This window comes from Drosophila biarmipes, chromosome 3R (genome assembly GCF_025231255.1).
Source record: "Drosophila biarmipes strain raj3 chromosome 3R, RU_DBia_V1.1, whole genome shotgun sequence".
Lineage (NCBI taxonomy): Eukaryota > Metazoa > Arthropoda > Insecta > Diptera > Drosophilidae > Drosophila > Drosophila biarmipes.
The window spans coordinates 27367190-27394682 of NC_066616.1; the positions used below are offsets into that span (position 1 = coordinate 27367190).

A 27493-nucleotide genomic window follows, 5' to 3' on the forward strand; every position below is an offset into this window, starting at 1 on the left:
CAGGAAAAAAAATAATTGCATTGCCAAAACAAATTCAAGAGTATGAGAAGAATTCTAAAGAAAATATATGATTAAGCAAATCAACCTTTCGAAAAGGATCTTTTTACGTGCTTTTATCTAAATAGAAAAAATTAATTTATATCATATTTATACTACACTTGTTAAAATAATACAATTTTTACATGGCTAAGATAGACTCCGAAATCAAAAGACTTAAGACACGAACTGCGCGCTACGAAACTCACCACAGCGACCCCATACTCACCTCACAACAAACCACACGCAGCCGAGACCGATTCCACTCAAACTTTCGCTCAAAAACGAGTCTTTCTCGGGGCGTCTGTGTGTTTTCTGTTTTTGGCCGCTGCTGCCGCCGGCACTTGGCAGCTGATAACCGAAGTCGGCTGACTGCTATCGCCACTCCGCAGACGCAGACGCAGACGCCGACGTCGACGGCGGGCCGGCTCCGTTTGTTAGCTTCTTTTTGGCTTTTCTGTGGCAGCATCGGCCGGCGGTGCTCAGTTAATTGCTGGACACACTCCGTGGCGGTTGTGCAGCCGGAAGAAAATAAGAAAAGAAATCGACTTCGGGCCCTTGCGTGTGAGTGAGTGAGTGTGCAGGAAACCAAGTGCATTGCGGAGAATAAGTGGAAATTAGTGACAAAAGGGTGAAGCCCGATAGTAAAAGGTGCCCGCAGCCGCGACAAGTGCTCGATAATTGCCAAGTTCTGGCCGCCCAAACGAAAGACTTAGGCAACGAACTCTGCGGTGAACTCTTCGCGCCAGCACGTTTTTAATTGAGGCCAACTTGGCGTGGGCCATCGTCTGCCATAATTGGATTAATTCACAGCTCTTGGGCTTTGAGTATTCGCTAACCAAATAAAAGCAAAGGCCTAAAGGCATACAGACCCAAACGCATTTAGAGAAGTCATTAACAACAACGGCCGACGGCCAAGTGGCAACGTGCAACGTCAACAAAATGATCTTAAGGTATGTACGCTGGCTATTTTTTAATGAGCCGCACTCTCAGTTTTGGTACACATTTTTCTAGTTAATTTCCTGTGTGTGGCAAGTGTTCGTTTAGGCGTCTCGGAAATGTCTAGACCAACTTGGCGACTGGTTCTAGCCGTATTCCTGCTCATTTTTATGTAATTTTTACGTGTCCGCCGCTGTCTTGTCACAACTTTCTGAAAACATTTCTCCGGCATTCTCCCGTTCTGTTCTGTTCTTTTCTTCTTTTTTTATGATTCGCTGCGTATGTGTTAGCTGGAAATTTCTGAGTCGTTGGCACAGAAAGTTTTCGTTCGGTGTGTGCGGCATTCTGGTGATTTTCGACGAGTGATTAAACGGCATTGCGCCATATATGTGTTTTGATTATTTCATTTATATTCAGGCCAACCACGCTTAGTTGCTTGGCTTTTGCTTGTCTAACAACTTCCCATGCTAATGGCTTCCTGGCACTTTCTATCTGGCCATCCACGAGCCATAATGATGAACAAATCAGCGCCTGGAGCAACGGAATTAATGAGCGTATAGGTCACGCTCTTGGCCAGCTCAGCTTCCGACGAAAGGCTGAAAATCACACCTCCGATGCGGGCTTAAAATAGAGCTCAGCGGGATTTAAATAGCAATTAGTTGTAAGGCAAAAGATAGCGCCAGGCGGCTTATTGTTTTCAGATCGTTATAAAGAGTTTAAGATGGTCTGATCATTATTTCATCATTAACATTTTAATGAAGTAACGTCATAACGTTTTCTTTTAACTTTAAGGCAAACTATTTTATTTTTGACTAACTCATAGAGAATCAGCAAAGTAAATATGAGCCTCTCTCTGTAAAGTTACATTGTATATACATATTTAGTGTATTTATCTATTTTAATAGTAGATTTCTTAAATGGTTATTTCCAATCATAATCCAAAAATAATTAGTATTACATTAGTAGATTTTTTATTGTCCGTTCAGGAAATATAAAATGCTGTCCTTAGCAAAATCTTTAATTGCTTTTGGATGTATCTTACAGCAAGGCAATATCTATTTACAATTAAATGAGATAAATCGGATTAAATCTATGCTGCGTTTAACACACATAAACAATGCCATTTAATAATAACTTTAAGTCCGTCTTATCAGTTGTTTGCCATGTATACGAAGGATATAATTATTAATTAAAAACCTTATAATTGAATTATGATTATATTTTTGTATTAGCCATTTCTGTACTTAGTGCAAGGCAACCCAGCCAGACTTTATCCGCTTCGAGCCAAGGCTAAGCCGAAGCTGGCCCTCGTTTTAATCGGGCTTAGTCGAGGCGGTGTGGGGCGTGTCCAGGTGATTTGTCATGGGAGGTGTATTGTACCTGGGGACATGGCCATAACTTCCCTGGTTCCCGGCGAGTTCTATCGGCTAACGGTAGTTGGCCGGCAGCTGCTCACACCTCGATTAGCCAACGTGGCACACACTGCATAAAAAGCATAAAAACCCGGCTGGGTGGAACTTAGCGAGTGCCTGCTAATTGTCCGCTGTTCGCTGGGTCGCCTCGTTCGCTGATTTGTTTTTCCGAGTCCCCAGCACCCATAAAACATGGTTATGACCAAGAACCGAACAGATTTACTTCTTTTTCGGTTTTTTGGTTTTCAGCTGTTAGCCAAACGGGGTCATTAACATTTGATGCGAAGTTCAAAGCGAGTTGCACAATGCCTGCGGATGGATGTTGAACTTCACGTTCAACCAGTTGCCAGCTGAAATCGATCAGGCAGGCAGCGATTTACTTTCTCCTTAAATGTAGAAGACCAGAAACGGAGCAACCTGTTGATTTCCTGGCTCGCAGGCCACATCTGCCTCGTGACTTGCCACCAATCCGGTCTCGAACTCGGCGCGAGATGTTATAAAATGAAGACATAATTGGCGGGGCAGGTGAAAGAAATGCACAAAAAGGGGGGGCAGGGGGCGGGCAGCGCTGATTGCCGCTCTCCTGGCTAAAATTTGTGTCAAGGCTGCCAGCACTTTTGGCCGAGCAAAATGCAGCCACTCCATTTGCATGCTCGCATATAAATCAGACAATCGGACAGTCGAAGCAGGGCGTTAGTGCCAATTTGGAAAGCGGCATGCGAAGTGCATTCAAAGATCCCAATCGAAATCGAACCCAAATCGAAGTCGAGATCGGGACCGGGCGATAAAGAGTAGCATTGTGCTGCGTATTAATGAGGGGCAAAGCCAAAGGCTGTCACAGTCCGACTTCCCTAAAGTAAACAGTCACACAGCACACTTCAAGGTATTTATTTTATTTGTGGTTAATCGTTTGTAAAGATGTGTCACGTTTTTTTTTACATTTTTAAATCTATTTAGTAATAAAAAGCTTAGTATTCCCATATTTTTTTTAAACATAAGATAATGCGAAATTTAATTAAGATATTTAAAATAAAAATTTAAAATGGTTAGATTTCGTTAATTGATTTTTATTTTTAGGTACGGTCTTTTAAATAAATTTGTTTTCGAGATATATTGACTGAACAAAGAGGCATGTTTTAGTCATTAAATATTATTTAACGAGCTCGGAACTCCAAAAATGCATGATGAGGCCTTTGAGTTATAGAAATTTGACCGTGCCTATATCGATCAATGTTTTTGGGGCCTTTGTTTGTGGCCAAATGGCGGCCGCAGGCGCTAGTCTTTGGCGCTGGATTCGTTACATAAACCGCCTTACAAGGTCCACAAGACAAGAGGCAGCCAAAGCCATGACTTGTGGTAGCATATTGCCGTTGTTTTCCCCATTTTTGGGCAAAAAGTCTGTCTGATGTGTTTGCCACAATTACTCGCACAGCTCATGCAATCCCTTGCCCCAGAGAAGAGCGGTGGAAACATTGAATCAAATCATTTGGCGGCCTTACATTGATGGATACACGTATGAATGTATCTCTCGGGTACATAATATTTTGCAACTGCTCGATTTCTTAAAGTGAATGCTGGTCAGCATTCACTTTTGCCTCCAAGATCTCCTTCTACTCGGATGCTGCTGATGATGAGCCATTAAAGCGCTACATTAACGTAAATTACTCAAAAATCATTTCACTTTCAAAAGCCGAATTCACGTCATGCCTGCCCACAACCACCAGCCACTTGAATGGGTTTTCTATTTTCGGTATATTTTGGTAAATTAGATATTTTTTGCGCCCTGCCAGTGCTGATTTGTTGCTTTGAATTTGCGAACATCGCTGATGGATGTTATAACAAAAGAAAGTTGAGCGGCCAGGGATCATGGCTGCAAAGAGGATGGCGATGGGTTGATGAAGTGGACGGGTGCTCGAACGTGCGGCTCTTTATGAATGGACGCCAGGGGTGGGCTCGTCTGGGCTCCCATTTACACTGATTTGATGATACAACTACGTGCCCGATCTGCGATCTGTTTGGGCCACTGAAAGGTGCTCGAGTTGGGTCTATTGTTCGGGTGAAAATATTTTATTTATTTGTTTATATGCTGACTCACAGGTCGAGAAAGTGTTGCAAATAGGTATGACAAAATATATTGGGTGTTGAAAGGAGAACCACGATAAAGATAAATTGGTTTTTTGTTGGAAAATATGCCCAGATATTGTATTTTTAAGATGCTTAATATCAAAAGAATAAAGTTGTATTATAATTTTAATTTTAAAATGCCTAAAGTCTCGATAAGATTACTACTATATTGGTTTTTCAATATTGTTTTATAAAAACTTTTAGAGCTTCATAATTTAAACGTATATTATTGTATTTTTTACTCCTAGAAATAAATCGTACTAAATGATCTTGAATTATAATTTAAATGAATAAAATTTTAAATGCCAAAAAATAAATTCATATGAAATTAAAAGAAAATATCAATATATTTTCCCCAGTGTGCGGGTTAATTAAAAGCCGCCCACAAGCGTGAGAACCGAAAGTAAAAAGCTGCGACCAAGGCGTTGCTTTCCGCTTATCACAGAACCGAAAACAACCTCAGAGATAGCTAATTGAAATGCAGGGGCTGTCGACGCAATTCGCAGCAGATCTCGCGAATGGGATCGTGAGAGCCCTGGTAACCCAAATCGCGTGCTGGCTTTGATTTGTATGTGCACTCGTCAGAAATTATGTGGCAACTGAACTGATGGCAAAACTGTGAGCCAGCGGTGCAAATTGAACAGTAACAGATGCAACCGCCGGTTACATATTTTGTGTGCCTATATTTTTCGGAAAAACTATTTAAATAAAGCACAAGTATGCTGCATGTCGGCATTCGGTATGCTGGGCAATGCAACACTAAAAAAAAACAAAAAAAAAAACACAGCCGGGCTCAAACAAACCGAACCCGAATAATCACTTGGCTTATTTGTAGGCAGGCCAAGTGGAGTGCTCATGTGTTTTTATTTTTTGTATTATTTTTTATTATTTTGAGCTTGCAACATTCGCACTCAAATTGATGATGATGACGATGATCAAGACGATGTGCCAATTGCCAAGCATTGCCGAGCTATTGAATGCCTCCAAAGTACGAGCACAAAATTTGGTAATTGTTGCAGCTATTTTGGGGAACCTGGTGGTGGACGCGACTTCCAAGCAGCCAGACTGGTGAAAGGTGTCTGCTGCTCACGTGGCCCACTCGCAACTCCCTGTCATTTTCTGAGGATGCTCAGCCGCCGCGGAGAAGTGCACTTCAGACTCGGCTAAGAAAGTCAAGGCGGTCGGCTTGTTCGCCGAGAGCCAACGCACAAATAGTAAATCACAGAAAGAAAATCTTGCTCTAAAATAAATTAAATAATAGACATTGTATAGTAAGTGTCACATAATAAGAATATACTTTTAAAAAAAGATATTCCGTGCCATTTATTTATCAAATAGTTTAACCTATTATAAATATTTTCCAAAGGTTATTATCATAACTGGTAGATATCTGATATAGTAACCTTTTTCTCCGCCTGTAAAATTAACGTCAGTTGCAGGAGTGGTTTTCATTTGATTTATGCACAATCAATGGCAGGCTGCAGCCAGTTTTGCATTGAGCGTATTCGGTCAATAAGCCTGGCATTGAATTTGTCGCTGGGGCTTAGTCCCAATGATTTTGGCTTAGCCACTGCAATTTGTACGCAATTAGCCGCCAAGTTGGCCACGTATAAATCTGCAAGGGGCGGCCGCCCAATTAATAAGCTGTTAAAAGCGTCAGATTGCCGACTTCGGTTATCAGTCAGTTGCTGCGGAGATCAAAGCCACATCTAGTGGGTTTTCTTGACTCGAATCGCCGGCCAGCTGCAGTTTGGTTACATTCTATTCGAGACCATGCAGTCCATAAACCGCACGTTAGCCGTGTCCGATGCTATCGCGGTTGCGTGCCGGTCGGGTGATATATCAAAACCCTTCACATGCCGAAAATTGTGCACAGAAGAAAAGGATTTGGGCTGCCTTTATTGGATGCAAAAGATCTGTATTTCCCAATTCCATTAGTTGGCTAATTGGATCCCGATTTAGACGTGGGATACCTCTACGAGTTTGTGGGCGAATTCTCTAATATTCTACATTAAAATATTTATTTTATACGAGGGTCAAAATTTTGACCCATTTTCATGCTGGAAGTTTTCGTATTTCCAGGGGTGTTCACATGGGAGCCCAAAAACCGCACTTCTAACTTACATAACTTCGGTAATTTAATCCCGATTAAGACATGGGATACCTCTATGAGTTTGTGGTGGAATTCCCTAATATTCTGCATTAAAATATTTCATTTTTACGAGGGTCAAAATTTTGACCCATTTTCATGTTGGAAGTTTTTGTATTTCCAAGGGTGTTCACATGGGAGCCCAAAAACTGCACTTCTAACTTTCATAACTTCGGTAATTTAATCCCGATTAAGACATGGGATACCTCTATGAGTTTGTGGTGGAATTCCCTAATATTCTGCATTAAAATAGTTCATTTTAACTAGGGTCAACATTTTGGAAGTTTTCGTATTTCCAGGGTTGTTCACAAGGATCCCAAAAACTGCACTTCTAATTTCCATAACTTGGTTAATTGAATTCCGATTTAGATATGGGATACCTCTATAAGTTCGTGGGCGAATTCTCTAATATTCTACATTAAAATATTTATTTTATACGAGGGTCAAAATTTTGACCCATTTTCATGTTGGAAGTTTTCGTATTTCCAAGGGTGTTCACATGGGAGCCCAAAAACCGCACTTCTAACTTTCATAACTTCGGTAATTTCATCCCGATTTAGACGTGGGATACCTCTATGAGTTCGTGGACGAATTCTCTAATATTCTACATTAAAATATTTATTTTATACGAGGGTCAAAATTTTGACCCATTTTCATGTTGGAAGTTTTCGTATTTCCAAGGGTGTTCACATGGGAGCCCAAAAACTGCACTTCTAACTTTCATAACTTTGGTGTTAACGTTCCGATTTAGACGTGGGATACCTCCATGAGTTCGTGGTCGAATTCTCTAATGTTCTACATTAAAATATTTATTTTATACGAGGGTCAAAATTTTGACCCATTTTCATGTTGGAAGTTTTCGTATTTCCAAGGGTGTTCACATGGGAGCCCAAAAACTGCACTTCTAACTTTCATAACTTTGGTGTTAACGTTCCGATTTAGACGTGGGATACCTCCATGAGTTCGTGGTCGAATTCTCTAATGTTCTACATTAAAATATTTATTTTATACGAGGGTCAAAATTTTGACCCATTTTCATGTTGGAAGTTTTCGTATTTCCAAGGGTGTTCACATGGGAGCCCAAAAACTGCACTTCCAACTTTCATAACTTCGGTAATTTAATCCCGATTAAGACATGGGATACCTCTATGAGTTCGTGGGCGAATTCTCTAATGTTCTACATTAAAATATTTATTTTATACGAGGGTAAAAAATTTTGACCCATTTTCATGTTCGATTTTTTCATATTTTTAATTATATATTATATTATTAATTATTATCATTAATTTAATTATTTAATTTAACATTCATAACTTGGGAAATTGGATCCCGATTAGAACGTGCATTTTATAAAAGTGTCATATATTAAATCCAATTTTGTGTTAGATATTTTCGTATTTCCAATGCTTATCAGAATGTGGACACTAAATAATGTGTAAAAAATAACGTTTGTCATATACAAGCCCGGAATTCTTTATTACAATATTTTTTATTACAATTATTTTTTTCCGTGTAGTTGTTCAAGCGCTAATAGATTTTCTCGCAGCGATAGGATCGCGAACGTTTTGTGGGTCAGAGAGCGAATTAAGGCAGCTATGGCCCGCTTATCGTTCCTTGTACTGTGTGCCATCGAATCTGCATTGCCAATTTATGGCACAATAAAATCTCGCAGGCGACACTAATGCCACATGAATGTGCGTCATGTTGCAATTGCCCCGCCGTTAATCAAGTATGCGCCATGTGTGCCCCATCGATTCGATATGTTTCGCACAGTTTTTCTGTTTTTTCCCGAGTTGCCTGCGAAATGCCAGGCGGATGTGAAGACATTGGACATTACCGCTACCTGTCTAGCCAGAATCAATTAAGCAATTGGCCGGAGCAAAGCGTTGAGTAAAGCTAAGTGCAACAATTAAAAAACAGAATGGTCTGGCATTAGCAATCGGGCCCAGAAACGAGATCCACTCAGCATGGGTTAGGCGAGCGGATAGATGGATAGGTAGATACATAGAAGTGCAACGGCATACTGCGATATTTGCACATCGCTGATTGCCGGCACTCTAGCTCGTGGCGATCGAGTGGCTTTAACTTGGCTTTATTCAAATGCGGTTGCAGTATTGGTTAGTTAAAGTCAAATGATAAATGATCGCTAATGAGAGGTTTAGAGTTGCATGCAGGCTGCTCTTAGAGGTAACAAAAGCAAAAGTTGAGGTCAGCAGTCTACACATGATCTTTCTTTAGACAAATCTAAACTAATAAAACTTAAGTTGTAAGACTGAAGAGTTGAAAAATAAATGTATAATATAAATAATCATAAATTCCACTAAGTTATCACAATGTCATGCGAGCTCTACGAGTTAAATCGGTGTGAATTTTAGTAAAGGCCTTCCCATAAACCTCGATAGGCTGATACAAAAAACGCAGCCAACACCTCCATGAAAACCATAAGATTTCACATGCAATAAAAAGCTATCTCTCATATTTTCACCTCAGCACACTTAATCACCATCAACGAAAGCGACTGTCGTCAGAAATGAAAACCAGTAAACAGCTTTAACATAATCTTAAAACATCTTAAGCATTTTCAGATTTCTGTCATATTTTCAATGAACCATACTTTGTCACCATCAATGAAAATGCTGCGAATATAAATTATAAATTTCTCTGTGCATTACAAAAGTAATTTCCACACATTTACATGACTTCGAAAACCAACTAAGACGGGGCAATTTACATACAACAATACGAGTGATGTGGCAAGCTGCAAACAAAGAAAGATCCGAACAAAAAGTCCTATGGACCTGTGGTACGCCCCTTTTCGGGGGCCCTGCTCCCAGGTTTTCAGTTGCCAAGATGACATAAGTAGCATCAGAGCAAACCCCGCGATGCCATCGGCAGCTCCCCACAAAGCCTAACAATGCATGGGGCAATTAACGTAGCGCTGTCTGAGGAAAAAATATATTATTAGCAAATGTCAACTTATGGATGCGCTTTAAAATATGCAAAGATATGGCAGGGATCGACCTATATGGCGACTATAATTGGGCAACTGCGCCCGTTCTTTGTCTGCCGCTACACATAAGACAAACTTAGCAAAAACCATTTTATTTTAAACAAACCTACTAAAAGATATGTCTAGTAAAGTTCAAAAAAGTTGAGGGTTGTATGGCACTTAACTTAAATGTTTTTCTATACAACCTTATTTGATACCTACACTGTTTTTATAATTTTAAAGTGATTTATTTTTAATGAGAGGTACAATTTGGGAGTTCCAATCCCGCTGAAAAAGGTCGAATTTCCCACCATACACAAGTGTGCCATCCGAAGGAAACCGACTGCGGTGACCAAGTGCCTTAGATAAGCCAGTGCTGCGATTTATGTAAAAGTCGTTTGGCCAGCCATCGACGAACCGAAATTAATTGACTCTTGCGGGCAGGTGTAAAGATTGCATATGCATGCGAGTGTGCATAAATTGCAGAAATGTGCATACGAGTATGCAGTTTGGTAGTATGGCTCTTGGCCGGGCTGGCAGGTTGGCCAGAAGGACGTTGCGTGCTGGCCTTTCACAAAAGCTGTCGCCCCAAAGGCGAGCAACAATTAATTGACTTTACGCAGTGGCCTGCAACTCTGATCTGCATCTGGGGTTCGGCAATTAAATCTGCAAAAAGCCAACACTGCCCCTCAAGTGGCACGCGTTTTTCACTCGGGCGTGGCATGTCGGCCAAATAAAGTACTCAACCACACAGTCTGTGTGGGCGAGTGCGTTTTGTTTGCATTCTAATTGCCCTGTCATGATGGCTAATGAACTAGGCGCACTCCGAAAGGCGATCATAAACACGTTCCCCACACGGATTCGAAACACTTTTTAAGGGCAGCCTTGAACCAAATTCACTGTTGTGCGAAAAACTGAAATGAAAGCAACTCGCTGGTAACCAGATTTAATAATCATTTAACTCAGTTAAAGCGAGGAGCGTAAAGACTTGCAAATCGTGTGAGCTGTAAGCCCGAAATTATGACCGCACATTGGTCAAGAGTGTGCAAAGTCTTCTGTTTATTTGCCCGGCCTGTGATTAATCAAAGTCAGTTGTGATATGAGCGGGAAAGTTATGGTTTATTAAGGCAAAAATGTTTTTAAAGTTCAGCTTGCTTTCGCAGCTCATCGCAATCGGGGGATTCGCGCCAGCACTTGCGCCTCTCATCGACGATCACCCAATCTGTTATGGAAATATTTATAGTTACTATATGATTTATCAACTTATTTATTAAAATGTTGCTTACTTTGATTGGTCCTGCATCTTTGGTTGTCAAGTCCGCACCTGTTGGAGAAAGTGCAACGGCTTATAATGGGTCGTATTATACCCCTGCGCAATTCGGCACAAACAGGCCTATAATCCCTGGTACAAGCTCGTGGGCACCTTGTCTTGCCCGAATCCGCATGAGCCAGGGCCAGTAATCCCAGGGATACAATCAAAAGTATTACCACACACTTCATGTTGTACAACGAAAAGTTCTGCGCTTTCGAGTGCGCATTAATTCCCAAAATATGCTTTTTATAGGCGAGAACGAATCATTAAATCTGTATAGTATATTTCATAAACAGATGTTTTATTCACTAATCACTAAATGCAAACAGGTGCATTTAAGTCTTTTTATCCGGCGAGCGGAGTTCAGTAAGCCCTTGTAATGGGATCACTTAAAAGGTATCTCACTTTACTTGGTCAGTGAAAAAGAAAGAGCAAACTGTCAAACGAAAAGTGAAAGGACTTAAGTGCGTTATTGTTTCCCTTGGCGATTATATAAGCAACTCCGATAGCCAGGGAGTTGTGCCCTTTGTCAAAATGAGACCCTCGATAGATGGAAAGTACAAAAAATATAATACTTTCACTATTCATTGCTAAGTGTATCGTCAGCTATTGCAACTTAAGGTGCTTATTATCAACAATCATCAACAATCAACCAGTGTATCCGTAAAGCTATTAATCTAAATAATTCAAAAATATATAAATCTTAATCCACTAAATCTTGCATTCTATAGAATATTCTCTAATCTCCATAAAAATCGTACAATTAATTCATAGCACGGTGGTCAATCCTGTTATACAGATCACCTACCCAAGGTGATCTCAGCAAATGAAGTAATTAATTGTTTCCAGAATTATAATTAACCAATTCCAGTTAATTAAAACCCAATATGTTGAAGGGTATCCGCGGCAAACCCTGTTTTCGGTTATATAAGAAAAAGGGGCATGGCCTGTACTATGCCTTACTTTCACTGCTAGCCAGGGGCGGCAATAACAATAGCCATCAATATCAATACTTATCAAAAGCCGTTAACAATTGACCGAAAATGTGGGGGGTTTTTGTATCTAGCTTTCGCTTTGAGCGAGGCGACAAAAGCTAACAAGCGATTAACACGCGCTGCAAGTCATAAATCTGAGCGCATTAAAGCCGCGAAATAAAAGCAAGGCTGCCAGATGTCAGATGTCGAATTCCCCAGCCGCCCCTTTATAAGACAGATAAAGAAACGCCCCGAACAATGGCGGGTCCAAAAAACAATATGCAACTCGCCATATGGACACCATGGGCCGTCGATCGAAAGACAGCTGCAACCCACAGCTGAAGTGGAATTTGCATACGCTGTCTGTTGATCATTCAGTTGCAATGGTTCTGGAAATATGGTTGTCCAGGAAATTTAAGTTATTTTAATTAGCTAAAAGTATGCTAGGAAATAGTTACCAGCTTATAGGTCCAAATATTCTTATGCATGGTAAATATTATTGTGAAATTGTAAAATCTCTTAAAATCTTGCAAACAAGTTTAAGTTTGAATTCTCTATAAATCTTTTCTTGGTAATAAATCAGTTTTTAGACTGTGGAGGCCCAACTTTGCCAACAAGCCGACTGTTTGACTGATTAATGCCTTTGACCGCAGGCGTTTTTCTGTTTGTCAAATGGGCGTGTTGGTTTGCCTGCATGTTTACCTGCATAACGTGTTAATTTGCCTACTTTTGCCCATGTTTCTTTGCAGAATACTTCTACTGTCTCTGGCGGCGGTGGCGCATGCGCAATATCATCAGTTCGGCGAGCAGCTCCAGACGGCCCACGGCTCCGACTGTGCACTTCTGCTGGCCGGACCGGGTCGCTCCTCCGTCTACGACTACAACGTGAATCTATTCCGCGGCACCTTGTGAGTACAAATAGAAACTGTGTGGCCAGTGTGGCGTTGCAGAAAAAGTGGCTCGGTGGCATTCTGGGTTATGTTTGAGGCTTAAATATTTGAACGTTGACACCGAAACGTTGTGCAGAGAGAAAAATCAAACAAGAAATATAGGATATGATCTTAAATAAGTAACCCTTCTTCGCTAAAGTTTATTTGAAAATGCACTAAAGTAGTCGAGTACAGAAGTATCTCTGAGTTACCTTTGGTATATATTGCTTTCCCCTTTTTCCCTGGATTTTTTCGCAGTGCCTAACTGCCCGACTGACACCCATAAATCTTGGTTTGCGCTGTTCCAGCTTGTTTGAGCGGTGGCAACACGGCTCTACACCTACGACAACACAGCACACGAGCTTTGAGCCAATCACTAGCAGCACAAACAGCAGCGGCAATCATACGGCAACCGCCTTTTGACGTTGACGTCTCCAAGTTGCAGTGCCTAGGGGAAGATATTCCCATACTACCCAGATAAATATATATATTTCTTGGCGGGGGCCCACTGTGCGAGGCGATTGCATCTGTTTTGCTGAACACGAGTGGCTAGGTTAGTGGTTACATTTGACAGCCGACGTCTTCATTGCGGCCTAATCAGGGTTTCCTAATGTTTAATCATTTATTCAGTTTTTATTCTTTTTTTGTTCTCAGTAATAACTTTCTTTGGTTTTTTCACAAATAGATCCTTTCTGTTGCGTAAGAAATCTGCGATTTCCTCGCAGCTTCCAACGGGCCATTGACAGGGCTGATTGCTCTCCATTTGCCAATCTAAAAAAATACTTTGAAACTATCTACTATTATTTTAGCTTTTTCCTTAGCTCACCTAATCTGCTGTTGCAAAGATACAATTTAAGAGTGCAAGGGTTGGGAAAAGTGCAAGTCCTGGGAGAATTTCCCCCGATTCTGGAGGCACACACCGGCTTATAGTCCAAGCCACAGGCTTTGGGACACTGCGTCTTATCCACAAGCCTCTTGAGATCCGCTGTGGAAACTACTACCAGTAGTATAATTACCAAAGATCTCATGGTGTTTACCGGCACTTCAATGATTAGCCTTCCGTAAATCCACTGCGTTATATACCCCCTAGTCGGTACTGGAAAACAGACCCTTGATAAAAACCATATGCCTTTGGAAAATGGGTTCTCAGGTGTGATGACGGCTTCTTACGTTTCACTCGCTGTCACGGCGACTCGTTAACGGCAATCAGCAAATGGTTTTTGGCCTCGAATCGGTGACGACAGGCTTTTTGGGCTCAGACTCATGTGATGCAGACGGACGCATCATGAAGTCACCTGACAGACCGGCGCGATTTATTAGTAAACGAAAAAAATCAAAACCGCACGACAAAAAGCCGCAAACAAAAATAGCAAGGCAACAGCAATGGCAGCCCAAAACAAATGGCATTGCAACACTTGCAGATGCCAAAAGGAAAAATGAAGAGAAAAAATGTTTAAGTAAAGTAAAAACACCTGAGCTGCCGTGGGGCTGCACAGCAGCCATTGATGGCAAACTTTTGTCTCGAGATGAATTCGAAAAGTGACTTTGAAACGCTGCCAACACACAATGCCTCCTGAACTGAACTTCAGACTGCACAGGGAAAATAAAGCATACAGTAAAATTGAAACTAAAATATCTTTATTAAGCTCTAGTATCCAGAAACTATTCTCAAGCCGAGAATAAGACTTAATTTTTCCCCGTGCAGCACTTATGCCAGCAGTTAGATGCACATATTTTAAATGTCACACGATCCAGATAGAGATTGCAAATTGTTCAATTGCTCGATTGTCTTCGCTTTTCTGGGGGTCACCGCGAAGTGGAGCTAATTTTTGGGGTCGCCGGGCAGCGAAAACGTGAGCCTTGCCAATCGGGCCAAGAGTCGTTATCGCTGACTTTGGCCTGGCTATTGAACCTGGCCAGTTGAACCACAGTCGGCCGGGGAAAAAAATGCAGAAAAATTGGCCGCAACAACCTACTTAAAAGTTAAATACAGGTTTCGGCAGGGGCCACTTTCGTTGCGGCCTCTGCTCCGTCTGCTGAAAGTCTGCAATTGTATCTGTATCTGCATCTGTTTTTTGTATCCGCCCCGCCATCATCACTTTCTGCGTAAGCGAAGTAGCTCCCCAGAGCCTCTCTCAAATGAAAACGAAAAAAAATACCACGAAAAAATAAAAAGATTGTAAAAGGCCGCATAGATAAATGATATTTGAATATTTTGCACGGCGAGTTTACGACACGCTTTTGCAATTATTCACAATATTACGCATACGCCGCGTGTGCTGGAGCGCTGCAACTCAATACCGATCAGGAAGTGTTGGCGTTTCGCAGCCACGCACCTGCGATCGCCGGCCCGGGCCCGGGATTCATAACATTAGTTTTTACTTTGCAATCAGGATAACAAGTACAAGTCCGTGTCTGGGGCGGGACGAGTTGGATCGAAAGGAGTGGAGGAGTCGCCTCGATTGGGCCCAAAGTGGCCGGCCGGCAGTGCGTGCCGCATGCAAGCCACTTTCTAGTTGGCCCAAAACTCTGGCTATGCGCACATTGAACTTACCCGAGTCCCGTAAATTTTGTGCGAGAGTGCTCTCGACTTGCTTTCTGGTTGAAATTAACAGGCAGACCAGTTAAGTGCCAGACATTGCCATTTTCGATTTCAATTTGACAAATTTGCCGAAGAAATATGTAGAAAAATGCGTAGTTGCCAACGGCGAGAGCTAGATGCTCTGCATAAAAATTAAATGATAGACTATATGCTAACATATATCTCTCTATATATAACAGTATCTCTACAAAGTTCAATGCCATTTTCTACGATAAATTATCTATTATTTTAATGATTTGGTCACCTTAAAAAAATTTTAAACTCATTTGGTCACCCAAAAAACCGATTTCATGCACAAGTGTATATGAATTTAGCAGATATGTTTTTAATTTCAAAGCACGATTCCAAACATAAGTTCTTACTTGTGTAAGAACAACCTTTTATCAATACGTGATATTTAAGACCGAGCTTATAGTAAATTAATGTCTCTCAAAGTTGACCCACTTAAAAGCCTTAATAGATTTCAAGCGGAAAATGTGAAGCCGAGGAAAATTACCCAGTGACAGGGTAAAATGACGGCAAGTTCGTGAAAAATGTTGCTTTTAGCCGAAATGGTTTTGCATTGCGTGTGCTTGCAATGTCTCCGCCAGTTTGCCGTGCATCTGGTGGGCATATTTTCTGAATCCGCTGCTCCTGCCGACGCAGTTGCTCCGGCTGTTGTTGTAATTACTTAATACTTACGCATTGTTAACACGCATCGTTGTCGCCTGACACGCGTTTTACATGTCGCACCATTCGAGGAAGTGGCTGTGGCCCCCATTTTTGGTTAGATTTTCCCGGGGCTGCGAGGCTCCAGCTGCCCGACATAAGAAATTTGCGTGTTTTTGGCATTTAATTAACAAACCGGCTGGCAAAAGCAGAGTAATATGGCAATGTTAAAGTTAAGTTTGTTACTGTAACAGTAACAGTTGGCCATATTCGTCCCGTTGGCCAAACCGAATGGAGACGTTTGGGGCAGCCGTTTCCTGTCACGAGGGAAAACCCCCGGCAGCCAGTTGACTTCAGTCGTAACTTAGTCGTACTCAGCTCCAATAGTCAAACTGATGGCTCCCGGCTGCACAAAGGTCTGGTGGTACCATTTGTTCGTGTCCAACACAACTGTGCGGGGATAGTTGCATTAGTAATATGCACTTTAAGGATTACCTCGAGCCGCTTCTCACTTATATCGCCCTGCTGCACCACCACATCGAATCGCCGGCACTGCAGGTAGCACTCGGGCGGTGGAACCAGTAGCCACCGCTTGCTGCCCGCCAGCTGGGCCTGCCACGACGGCAGTCTCACATTGTCAATCTGTCAAAAGAGATTTCACATCTATCAGAAAAACTATGCAAATACGATTAAAATACAAGTTTTTGTTTTAAGAGAATGTGTTTTAAAATTTCACAATTCCAGCTGGAAACAAATTTATAGCAACTGAACTGGTGTCAAATCAAAATAAATACTTTCGATTGGAATTACTGCTTTAAATGCTAGTATTTTAAATTATACACCTTAGAAAACAGATTGGAAATAAATATTTGTAATGGTTTTAGAATGGTGCGGCACTTAAAGAATGGATTTCAGACTTCAGTGACCATGATCCATTGTCTTTTGTAAAATACCTTTTGGAAACTGGACCCATAACTATCATTTAGTTTTTCAATAAAATGGAATGATTAATAGATTTTTACTCAAACTAAGTTAGCTGTGAAGGCCTACAGAGCTCTAGTAATGTGTTCCAGATTAAAAATAGTTATTAATTTCTTTAAACTCACATGCATTTGTGCCCCTAGACCAGAGGTGCCAATGAAAAACCAATCCACAGCATTGTTTTCAGAACCTTCTGGCAGAAAATAGGGTCTTCCATAGTGCTTCCGAAATTCCTCAGCAGTTTCCGCATGGCAATTGCTCCAACCAAAGTACCAGGGCTGCTCACCAGGTTTCAACTCCACCCGATCCGCGGGCATATCCAAAGCCTCATAGATGTCAAAGAAGCCTGTTTTATAAGGCAGAAACTGGCACTCCCTTATGTGTTGCTTTTGCTTGGCCCTGGCATAAACATCGCGAAAATACCAATAGTTGAATAGCTGAAATATGCATGTGTTATAAATGGCAATCATTATGCTTTGTGTTCTTAAAATATTTACTGAAACTGCTGTCCAATTTTTGGTGGCATCACTGACAATTACTGGGGCTGCACTGTAAGCGAACTTTTTCTCAAACTCTTTGGGGCTCACATTTTCAAGACGCGGCACATTCTTAATATTGGCACAAAAATCACAACTTTCGGGAGGTCGAAGGGCGTAGCGCAGGGGGCGTGGCAGAGAAAGGACACAATTCTAAAAGATAAATTAAGATTTTGGATTTTATTGAATTAATTCAAAAACTAAATTTCTGAAGCTGGAAATACTTTTCTTCACAGAAGCTAAGTACCTTTCCCTGCATTTCCTCATAATAGTATTTCACACCGAATAAAATAATAATAGTTAGCAACACTATTTTAATCCACTTTGTCAGTTTTTTGTTGAGAAGAGATCCCTTGCAGGAAGTGGGCAAAAGGTCCTCAAGACTGCTATCCATATAATTAGGTTTATGGTTTTCTAATATCTTCTGAAGTCTACTGCGACTCTGCTCTAGACTTCCTTGCTTCATCCTGACGATGTTACTGCGGCCAAGTTAAGTTCTATACTGAATCCGGACCTCGGCTTTGTTCTCTTAACGTGGCTTTTTAACGCGCTGGCCCGGAAACGATTTTATTATCTGTCAGTGCGCAGGCCTCCCCTAAAGCGTGGGTGGGTTGTGTGGTTAGCATGTGATAAGCGACAAATTGCCTCTTATTGTCAATTTAAATCACTTTCACTTCGATTTCCTTGCAGGAACCCCTACAACAATGGACCGGGCACTTGCATCACCTACGATGCCATCAATGCGGCCTACTTGGATGCACGCAAGCGTATACGTAAGTAAATCCTCTATTTGCTACAGTGAGATAAAAGATACAGATACGAAGCAAACTATAGCTTAAGCTTAATTTCACTTAAGGAGTGAAATATGTTTATGATTTATTTGTAAACTGTTTTTAGGTAAGATGTTATAATTTAAGTATTTAGAACGATGGTAATTTATAGTACTTAGTAAACGAACTACTTATAGATTTCTTTATTAACAATAACTTTTCTTTAGATTTCTGGTATTTGGGCTTAAATGGTACCTTCAGTTCGATTACCGTAGATTGGTCTTGTGGAATTTCGATTGCAAGCGTGAATATTTAATTATAATTCACCCCTGCGTCTCTTGCAGATGTGGCCCAACCAAAATCCGACTGGAAGCCGGAGGAATTGGCCACCGTGGGCGAGCTGCTGCTCGACATTTCCATTCAATTGGCCCGAACGTAAGTAATCAGCGCTAAACGCATTTGAAAGTTGCCCTGGCACGCCCACGATCCACATCTCCCTCGGCGCTAATAACGATTGCCAAATCACGCATGACAAGGCAGTTAAGTCGTGCACCACAGCACCATAGCACCACCGATAACTGCACCACCGAGCCACTGAACCACCGAAAAGACCGCCTGCAGTCATCAAATATGCATGAGTCTTTTCTAGCCCCCAAGGTTCTACGCTCGCCGCAAATCGGAACTCAAACTCGAATTCATCGGCACAGAAACAAAAAAGATACATTTTTGGGAGAGATATATTTTAAAAGGAATATCAATCTGACATCGTAAGATGTTAGGAAAATTATGAATATATTTATTTCAAGGGGGTAGGGTCTATATCCTACTTGTCAGGTTTAAAAGCTATTTTTAGTAGGTGCAAATTTTAAGTATTATCTTATAATAAGATGACTTAAAACCGTATGATCTATTTCTTGCTGTGTGCGCCAGTTCTTTTTGAAAGTTCGGCACATGCAAATGCTAATTGTCTGCGGCTTTTGACTGATGGCCAGTGGCTGACAGCCGGAGAAGTGCATTCGAGAGCTCGTCGAAGCCTTCTTCCCAACTGGCGCAACCGCATTTTTGCCAAACAAAAACTATTTGCAGCTATTTGCGGAGCTCGCAGCGCGGCGCAGATGTAAACAAACGGGGATTATGCAATGGACCGCTTCGCAAACAGCCAGCAAATGGTGAGCAGCGATCACTGAGCCAGTAAGCCAGTGAGAGTGCGCGTGACTGTCTTGCCCCTCGAAAAGAAGCTGCGGAAGATGCCGCACGGCATTTCCAGTTTGGTTTTCCTTTTTCTGCCATGTGATCAGTTGGCCAACGATTGGCCCCTGCAGCGCACTCAACAGCTGCACGGGGAGAAATATATCTCACTGAAGTGACCATAAAAGTAGGCATTTTAAATGAAAAAATCCTAAGCAAGAGCTTCTAAAAAATATATATTTAAATAGAGCAATTAGGTTCTGAAATAAGTGAATTCATTTTTTAATTTAGAAAGGGGACTTCTTATTTTTTTAATTAATCAAAGTCCATTTTATAAGTGTATTTTGACTCTGCAACACGCATTTAACAAATACACAAACATTTAATTTGATTGGTCCTGACATAATATTATAATATTTTGTATACATGTAACTACAAGGCAAATATTTCACGACAAAATTTATATTTACATTTCCGGGGTAGATTTATCTAAAGTTGTAATTATATATTACACAGTAAACAATATCTCCACCTATTTATACATGGCTTTGCATTTGCGTTTACCATTTTTATGACCAATTTGGGTGTAATTTTTGTGTGTTTTGGGAGTGGAATCTGGGTAAGCGGGTTGGAGAGTCAGTTGGCTACAGTTTGGGAGACTTGGTGGGCCTGTGCTCATCATCATCACCATCGTGATCAGCCTCCCCATGTGCGACTTTCACTCAGCCCGGCGTCTAAGCCGATATTTCGGGCCAGAGGAGGCCGCATCTTCAACTGTTGCACCTGCAACATCTGAATTGCCGTTGTATAATCTCTTGATTATGGCTAATAACATGTTGTAAACGGCCAATCCAGCGGCTGCCTGGCTGCCTGGCTTTCTGGCATTCTATGCATACAATGAGGCGGCTTTAACCTGCGAATGGCTCATGTAAATCAATGATGTGCGATTGAAAGATATCGCATTTCCAGATCTATCTTCTGCACAGCTCCGCAGTACTTTCACGTACTGCGACCCTGCAACCTGGGCGAGTAAATTGCCGACCCAATTGACTGCGAAGTTTCACAGTTTTCCACTTCCCATCCGCACACAATGGCCAGCCAGCCGGACGCAGTTTCCCTTTGGCTTTTCTCGCTTTCTCATGCACTCGAGGAAGAGCTAGTGTCGGTCCCTTTGGCGCTTTATTTATGTGCCGGCACACACAACTTCCTCGGCCATCTAAAGACCAGTTTGCCAGCTCTGAAATCCCACACAGAAATCGAGAAAAAACTCAAATAATAATCGGTTACCAATTGAAAGTATAAAAATTTGCCACTGTCAGCGTCAGGCATCAACATCAATATCTGTCGGCCGGGCCAAAAGCGCGTTAATTGCGCTCTGCTCGCTAACTGGGCTAATACGTTAATTTTGCAATTTTCCAATAAAAATCTGAAGAGTACACAGGCAAAAAGAACTAAGCATTTTGAAAAGGAAGCTGTATATTGATTTTTGAATGTTAAAAACCTTACAGGGGTTTATGAGTACATGAGTATACGAATGAGTTTGTTTTTCACACTTCATTTTATGATTATTTTTGTGATCATAAACAGAATTGAAGTGTTAATTTTTTGTAAGTGTGGGCAATCAAAAAGTTGGCTGCAGGAAAGAGCCAAGTTAGGCTATATCCGCAGTTGCGTTAAGATGAAGCGATAATTACTCTTGACTGGCGACTAAATTCCATTTAATATCACTTCTTTAGGTATGGCTTATCCTATGAAGAAATCGAGAAGGGATTGCCAACAATCGACACCTCAAAGACCCTCATCCGTGAAGTGTGTCCGCCCTTTTTCGCCGGAGTTGAGTGTCGCCCCGGAAAATACCGGCGATTCGATGGTCTCTGCAACAACATCGAGCATCCCACTTGGGGGGCAGCCAATGCTCCATTCCAGCGCCTGATTGGACCCCTTTACTCCGATGGAATCAACGCTCCCAGGATCTCGGTGACTGGTAGGGACTTGCCCTACTCCCGAGTGGTTTCACGCACCATGCATCCCGACGACGGTTTCCACGATCATGCCGGCACCGTGATGGTCATCGCCTGGGGTCAGTTCATGGATCACGATTTTACGCTCACGGGAACGCCACTGGGTGAGTTGAAAATATATAAGGAAAGGGTGTTTCTGTGAAGTTTACTATGTACTTTTATAAAAGTGTTTTCATTTAAACTTTAATCTTATGCGATTGCAGATCCCATTAACCGCAATGACCCCGAGGAGTGCTGCAAGCGACCTCTGCATCTGAAGCACCCTTACTGCAATGAGATCCGCATTCCCGACGATGATTACTTCTATCGTCTTTTTAATGTCAAGTGCATTGATTTTGTGCGCGGCTTCCCTTCACCGCGACCAGGTTGCAAATTAGGTGGGTTTACTATTGGCTTTCCATGAGTTAGAAAAATATATATAATCCAATATAAAATATTATTTCTCAGGATCCCGTCAGCAGTTCAACACCTTGACAGGTGTCATCGATGCCAACACCGTTTATGGAGTGAAGGAGTCCTTTGCCCGCAAGCTGAGAACTGGCTATGGAGGTCTGATGCGCATGAACCCGGTGTTCCAGGAGTACGGCCTGAAGGATCTGCTGCCCCTGAAGTTGGACATTCCCGATGAGGGTTGCACCAGACCCAACAAGAGCATGTACTGCTTCGAGGGCGGTGAAATTCGAGTCAACGAGCAGCTGGTGCTCACCTGTATGCACACCTTGATGGCCCGTGAACACAATAGATTGGCCACCGGCTTGGCGCAGATCAACAAGCACTGGGATGATGAGACCCTGTTCCAGGAGGCCAGACGCATCAATATCGCCATTGTTCAGCACGTCACCTTCAACGAATTCCTGCCCATTTTGCTGGGCAAGGAGGTGATGGAGAAGTTCGGTTTGGTGCTCCAGAAGGACGGCTACTGGGATGGCTACGATCCCACAGTGAATCCCGGCATCATCGACTCCTTTGCCGGAGCTGCCTTCCGTTTTGGCCACTCCCTGCTGCCAACTGCCGTGGAGCGCTGGTCCAAGGCCCACAAGTTTATAGCCTCAAAACGCCTGTCGGATTTGATCAGGAGACCCTACGATCTGTACCGAGCTGGCGTCTTGGATGAGTACTTCATGGGCCTGATGAACCAGGTGGCCCAGGCTATGGACGATTCGATCACCCAGGAGGTCACCAATCATCTGTTCAAGAAGGAGGGCGCCCGGTTCGGCATGGATCTGGTGTCCTTTAACATGCAGCGCGGTCGGGAGTTCGGCATTCCCGGTTACATGGAGTTCCGCAAGTTCTGCGGTCTGCCCACCTCGAACACCTGGGATGAGATGTACGGTTCCATGCCCAACGAGACGGTTCTGCGATATGGCAGCATCTTTGAGTAGGTTCTTTATTTCTATCCTCATAAATTTGTTTAATAATAATATAATATAATATAGGCACCCTGCTGATATTGATCTCTGGTCTGGCGGCGTCTCTGAAAAATCCCTGCCCGGTTCCATGTTGGGACCCACTTTCGCCTGCGTTATCGCCACCCAAATGAGTTACTTGCGCCGGGGAGATCGTTTTTGGTATGAACTGCCCAACCAGCCCTCATCTTTCACTCCCGAGCAACTGCAGGAGATTCGCAAGGCGAAGCTGTCCCGCTTGATCTGTGACAACACCGACTTGATTGATACCGTGCAGATTTATCCCATGGTCTTGCCGGATCATGAAATGTAAGTATTATAAATGTTTTGATGTGATTTATTAATTTATACATTTAAATAATAATTTCTAGCAACCCACGAGTGCCCTGCAAGAGTGGCATCATACCATCAATTGATCTGACTAAATGGGCGGACTTTGGCGGTCATGGCGTAGATCCCTCTCTCTATGTATGTAAACCATATTTTATCATTAAAGAAATACTTTATAATGTTCTTAATTTATATAATTTTTCAGAACTACATCAACGAAATACCGGACACGCTGCTGAACTTTAGGAAGTAAATGCCATTTGTGTTTTCCACGTTTTGTTTAACAATCTCGATTCATTTTCGGACTCCAAATCTGTATCTTCAGTCTTCTACAGTTCTAACTTTTTCCTCTTCTCACTGCTTAGTCTTCCAACTAGTCTCTGCTCACCATCCGCATTTCTAAAGCCAGTCAGTAGTTTTGACACTGCCATCCTTCTTCAGAGCTCTTTCCAGCATTTCCATGCATGAACCACACATTCTCTGTATATATTATTATTAAATAGCAGAAATAGAGCGTTTAAGTTAAAGCATATCGAAGCAATCAGAAACAACGATAAAGAAAACATAAATAATTTTTAAAATATATCTCGATGTAAGTTTTTGTATATGCAAGTATTTTTTAAATAAAATTGAAAAACTAACTTTTTTTCATTCCTTTTTTATCAGAACAAGTAAGTATCTTTGCATGGTAAGAATAGTTCTAAGACAACCACCTAATCATTTCCATTAGTAATAAAACGCAGATGAGTTTCTTTAAATTATTTATTTATTCACTACACAATTACAAGTTAATAGGAACTCTTTGGTTTCGCGCTGGGAAGTCAGTTGTTTAGCAAAAGTAGTTTCATCATCGTTGTGGTCGACATCAGCGGCCAAGATCGCCAAGACTTGAGCATCGTGTTGAGCATCGCATTGACCCAAATCCACACCTGAGTCACAGGCCATAAAAGCACACATCTCCGCACACACCGCACACCGCACAAGAGGCGCCTCGCCTCTTCTTCGCCTTACTCGAGCGCATTTAGAAACGGCGCTATAGAGGCTATGTCCTCGCAGTCGGGGATGGCTTTTCCCTTGAACTTGAGGCAGGATAGGGCGCAAGTCTGCCCCTGGAAGTAGTCCCCCAGCATGGTCTTGCACTGGACGCAGTTATTCAGGCACACCTGTAGGGAAAGGTAGGTGAACTCGTAAGTAAATAGGTAGAAGAAGGAACGACAATCTATAAGATATTCAATCTTGGAATTTTGAATATCCTTAAAAGTACTTTTGGAAAGCTTGTAATAATATAAGCCATACTGATTATTACTTTTTTGATAAAGTGGTTTTTATATATTTTTTTAAATAAATATCTCTGTTGAATATCATTGAAATCATAAAGGATATTAAACATATAGTTATAATGTTAAAGAGAGAAACCTTATACAAAACCCACCTGAATAAAATCAATGCCGCCCATGGAATCTGCAAGAAATAAATTTAAAAAAAATTCTAATTAGTAAAGGAGTGCTTTAAAGCAAGTGCTATTTATATTACTTACCAAATCTCTTGTGCGTATAATGGTTTATAGCTGGCATTGCATTTCCGAAATGCACGAGGCACACTGCAACCGCCACGAAGGTGCACAAAATCAAGGGCTTGCAGTTCATGATTGGTTTTGGTACTGAGACTCGAAATCGATTTGTTTGGAGCGCTGACTGGCTTGCGACCGTTGTCTGTCTAGAGCGAAGTGGAAATAATTATTGTCGCTCGTTTGTCTTCTTATTTTATATACATATGCTCTCGGCCCAAACGCAGATGCGAAAGCTTAACAGAGTAAAGAAGCCAGAGGCGGTAGCAAAAAATAAAGTAAAAAATAAAAAAGCAACTATTGAAGCCGGTCGCAGATGCGAGGCAAATCGACCGACCGGCCAGCCCCAGTGGCGCTAAAATACGTCAGATCTTTGAGCCAATCGAAATCAATGCGAACTCAATCAGATATCCATTATAGTTGCTAAGCGTATGCAAATGCGCGTGCGATACGCAAAACTTCAAAATGTCTCCCCACAGAAAAGAGTTTGTTCGATTTTGCATAATTATCTGAACAGATTTTATGACACTTTTAAATTGGCTGTGAATAGATGAGCAGCAGGTATTTAGCAAGTGGAATTTATGGAATGTTTGGCAGAAGCTGCAGAGAGAAAAAAAATGTGCATCATAATCTGGAATTTAAAATAATAAAATATACTTATATTATATAATTATAATCCTTTTAATACGATATGATATTCTTATAAAAAAATATTAAAATAACTGAGCTTGTAGAATTTTTTTCACCGTGTAACGTTTAACGAAATTATCTGTTAATCCATAATCCATTATGGCGAATTCCCTAAACGCATGACTTGAAAAATTTCCCCGATTTTCAAGAGCACAGTGCAAAATTCACCGAAGCTGGGAAAGAAAGTAGCTAAAGCACAAAGCTCTTCGAAAAACTGCTCCAGCAGCAGGAAGTGTCGAGCGAACGGACACAGCCCAGCCGAACTGGGATCGTAATGAATGCAAATCGTATGCGACTGGCGAGCCCATTAATTAATGGCGCTGTGAATGCAGTAAAAATATGGTTAAAATGTAAAGCGTAGAACGGATCCAAGACCACATGCCGCCACAACAATAAGTTACGCCCCAGTAAGGTATAAATAAAATAAGAATTCTTTTGTCCTGCCTCCAACCGGACACGCCGCCAACTGGTTTCGATGGCGAATCTCACCGAACGAAAATATATGAAAATATAAAATAAACTAAAATAAAGCAAAACAAACAAAATCCACCAGATCGTGGGAAATTTTTAGTTATGCTAATTTTATGCGACACAAATTGTATGTTTCCCAACTAATTGGCAACACGCGCCGGCGAATGAGTAATGAATAAATCCCATACGTCACAGAAGTGTGTTTTGTGGGCGTGATGCTTTTGAGCCAGGCTTACGATTTTCGGTTCCCAGTGACGTAGGAACGGCACTCGAATCTTACCGGTAGTGGATTGTTTGGCAGCACTGGCGTGGGCGTTGAGTGGCTTGACAACACGTTTGTTTGCCGGAAACTGGTTCTGGATTGCAGAGTTCTTGTTGTATTTATACTTTGGATCTCGTACGATTGTTTGATTTGCGCGAGCAAATTAATCAATTTATCTCGCCAGCAAATCCACCTAATTGAATATGTGCGAAATGGCAAAATGTCACTTCCGCTGGCTAGTTCGCAGCTTTCTTGAGTGTTTTTCACAGCGGTGTTCTGAGTACTGGATGTTACTTAGCCAGTTTAATTGCGTTCTTTGGGCTCTGCCTTCGGGTTGGTCAGCCAGTTGCAGGCCGAGCAGGAAATGAAATTATACTATCGAAAGGAATTGTTTTTCCTAGAGTACGATGTCTAGTTGTTCAAGATTTATTCTTCCGAGGCAAGTGTTTGTGAATTCATAAAGAGGTTTTCACATCTTGCTTGAACAATTAATCAATCACTGAATGAAAGGGAAACCCACATTTATTTGTTTAGTATTAAGACTAAGACCTTGAAGGCGCCAGGATTGTGTCGTGAGTATTAAACAAATATATTATTTATTTTGTTGTACACTGTTGCCAGATGTCTAAAACTACAGGTATAGGAAGGAATCGGCCATAGTTGTATGGTCAACTATAACAATTAAATTTGGTAATACCTCAAATATTTTTAATAAATAATATAGAGTATTACTTATAAAATAACTTACATAGGGGATTATTTAAAGTACGCCTATACTTTAAAGGATTAAAAAATCAACATGGTTAGCTGTAGCTGGATAACATAGTCATAATGATAAATATTAATAATTTATTAACTATTATAAACGATTCAAGTATTCTAAATAAAATGAAATGAGATAATGTTTAAGTACGAATGTGGGTAAAGCGAATAATAAATTCAAGTAAACCATTTATATAAAAGGATAACAAATACAACTAACTGTACACATTTTTATTTTAACTAAAAAAAATCAATTAAAAAGTAAATAAAATAGCACATATTTAACAAAAGTATATATTTTAAACCATTTCAGTTTATTAATTTTAGCATACCCTTAAAGCAGTGCAGTCAAAAGTAAAGCAGTTGAGAATAACTATTCCCGCTAGATGTCGCTC

At 41.3% G+C, this 27493-nt stretch overlaps 4 protein-coding genes and 1 long non-coding RNA gene across 6 annotated transcripts; 1 reads left to right on the top strand and 4 right to left on the bottom strand.

The window, feature by feature from the left end:
• Positions 1–514: 514 nt before the first annotated feature.
• Positions 515–23958, top strand: LOC108024833 (peroxidase). Its single transcript, XM_017094967.3, has 10 exons — positions 515–989; positions 12685–12843; positions 18322–18404; positions 18746–18836; positions 21326–21714; positions 21814–21987; positions 22058–22988; positions 23047–23325; positions 23388–23484; positions 23552–23958. Exons 1-10 carry the CDS (start codon positions 979–981, stop codon positions 23597–23599), a joined length of 2262 nt encoding a protein of 753 aa, XP_016950456.1. The 5' UTR covers positions 515–978; the 3' UTR covers positions 23600–23958.
• On the bottom strand, positions 10748–11188 carry LOC108024279 (turripeptide Gsg9.2). The gene is made up of 2 exons (XM_017094177.2): positions 10936–11188; positions 10748–10871 (listed from the first exon to the last, which is right to left on the bottom strand). The coding sequence occupies exons 1-2, from the start codon at positions 11147–11149 to the stop codon at positions 10789–10791; spliced, it is 297 nt and encodes a 98-aa protein (XP_016949666.1). The 5' UTR covers positions 11150–11188; the 3' UTR covers positions 10748–10788.
• On the bottom strand, positions 12992–13905 carry LOC108024835 (uncharacterized). The gene is made up of 2 exons (XR_001768183.3): positions 13691–13905; positions 12992–13635 (listed from the first exon to the last, which is right to left on the bottom strand). It is a non-coding gene; the product is annotated as an uncharacterized LOC108024835 (long non-coding RNA).
• Positions 16277–18115, bottom strand: LOC108024834 (uncharacterized). The gene is made up of 5 exons (XM_017094969.3): positions 17879–18115; positions 17593–17784; positions 17221–17532; positions 16627–16756; positions 16277–16564 (listed from the first exon to the last, which is right to left on the bottom strand). The coding sequence occupies exons 1-5, from the start codon at positions 18095–18097 to the stop codon at positions 16479–16481; spliced, it is 939 nt and encodes a 312-aa protein (XP_016950458.1). The 5' UTR covers positions 18098–18115; the 3' UTR covers positions 16277–16478.
• Positions 23959–24146: 188 nt separating the features above from the next.
• Positions 24147–26416, bottom strand: LOC108024444 (eclosion hormone). 2 transcript variants are annotated; one of them, XM_044095408.2, is made up of 4 exons: positions 26355–26416; positions 24884–25058; positions 24779–24807; positions 24147–24509 (listed from the first exon to the last, which is right to left on the bottom strand). In XM_044095408.2, the coding sequence occupies exons 2-4, from the start codon at positions 24990–24992 to the stop codon at positions 24354–24356; spliced, it is 294 nt and encodes a 97-aa protein (XP_043951343.1). In that variant the 5' UTR covers positions 24993–25058; positions 26355–26416; the 3' UTR covers positions 24147–24353. The 2 variants fall into 2 exon arrangements, with proteins under 2 accessions (XP_043951343.1, XP_016949850.1); XM_017094361.2 differs by having other exon boundaries at positions 24884–25062; positions 26355–26414.
• Positions 26417–27493: the final 1077 nt, after the last annotated feature.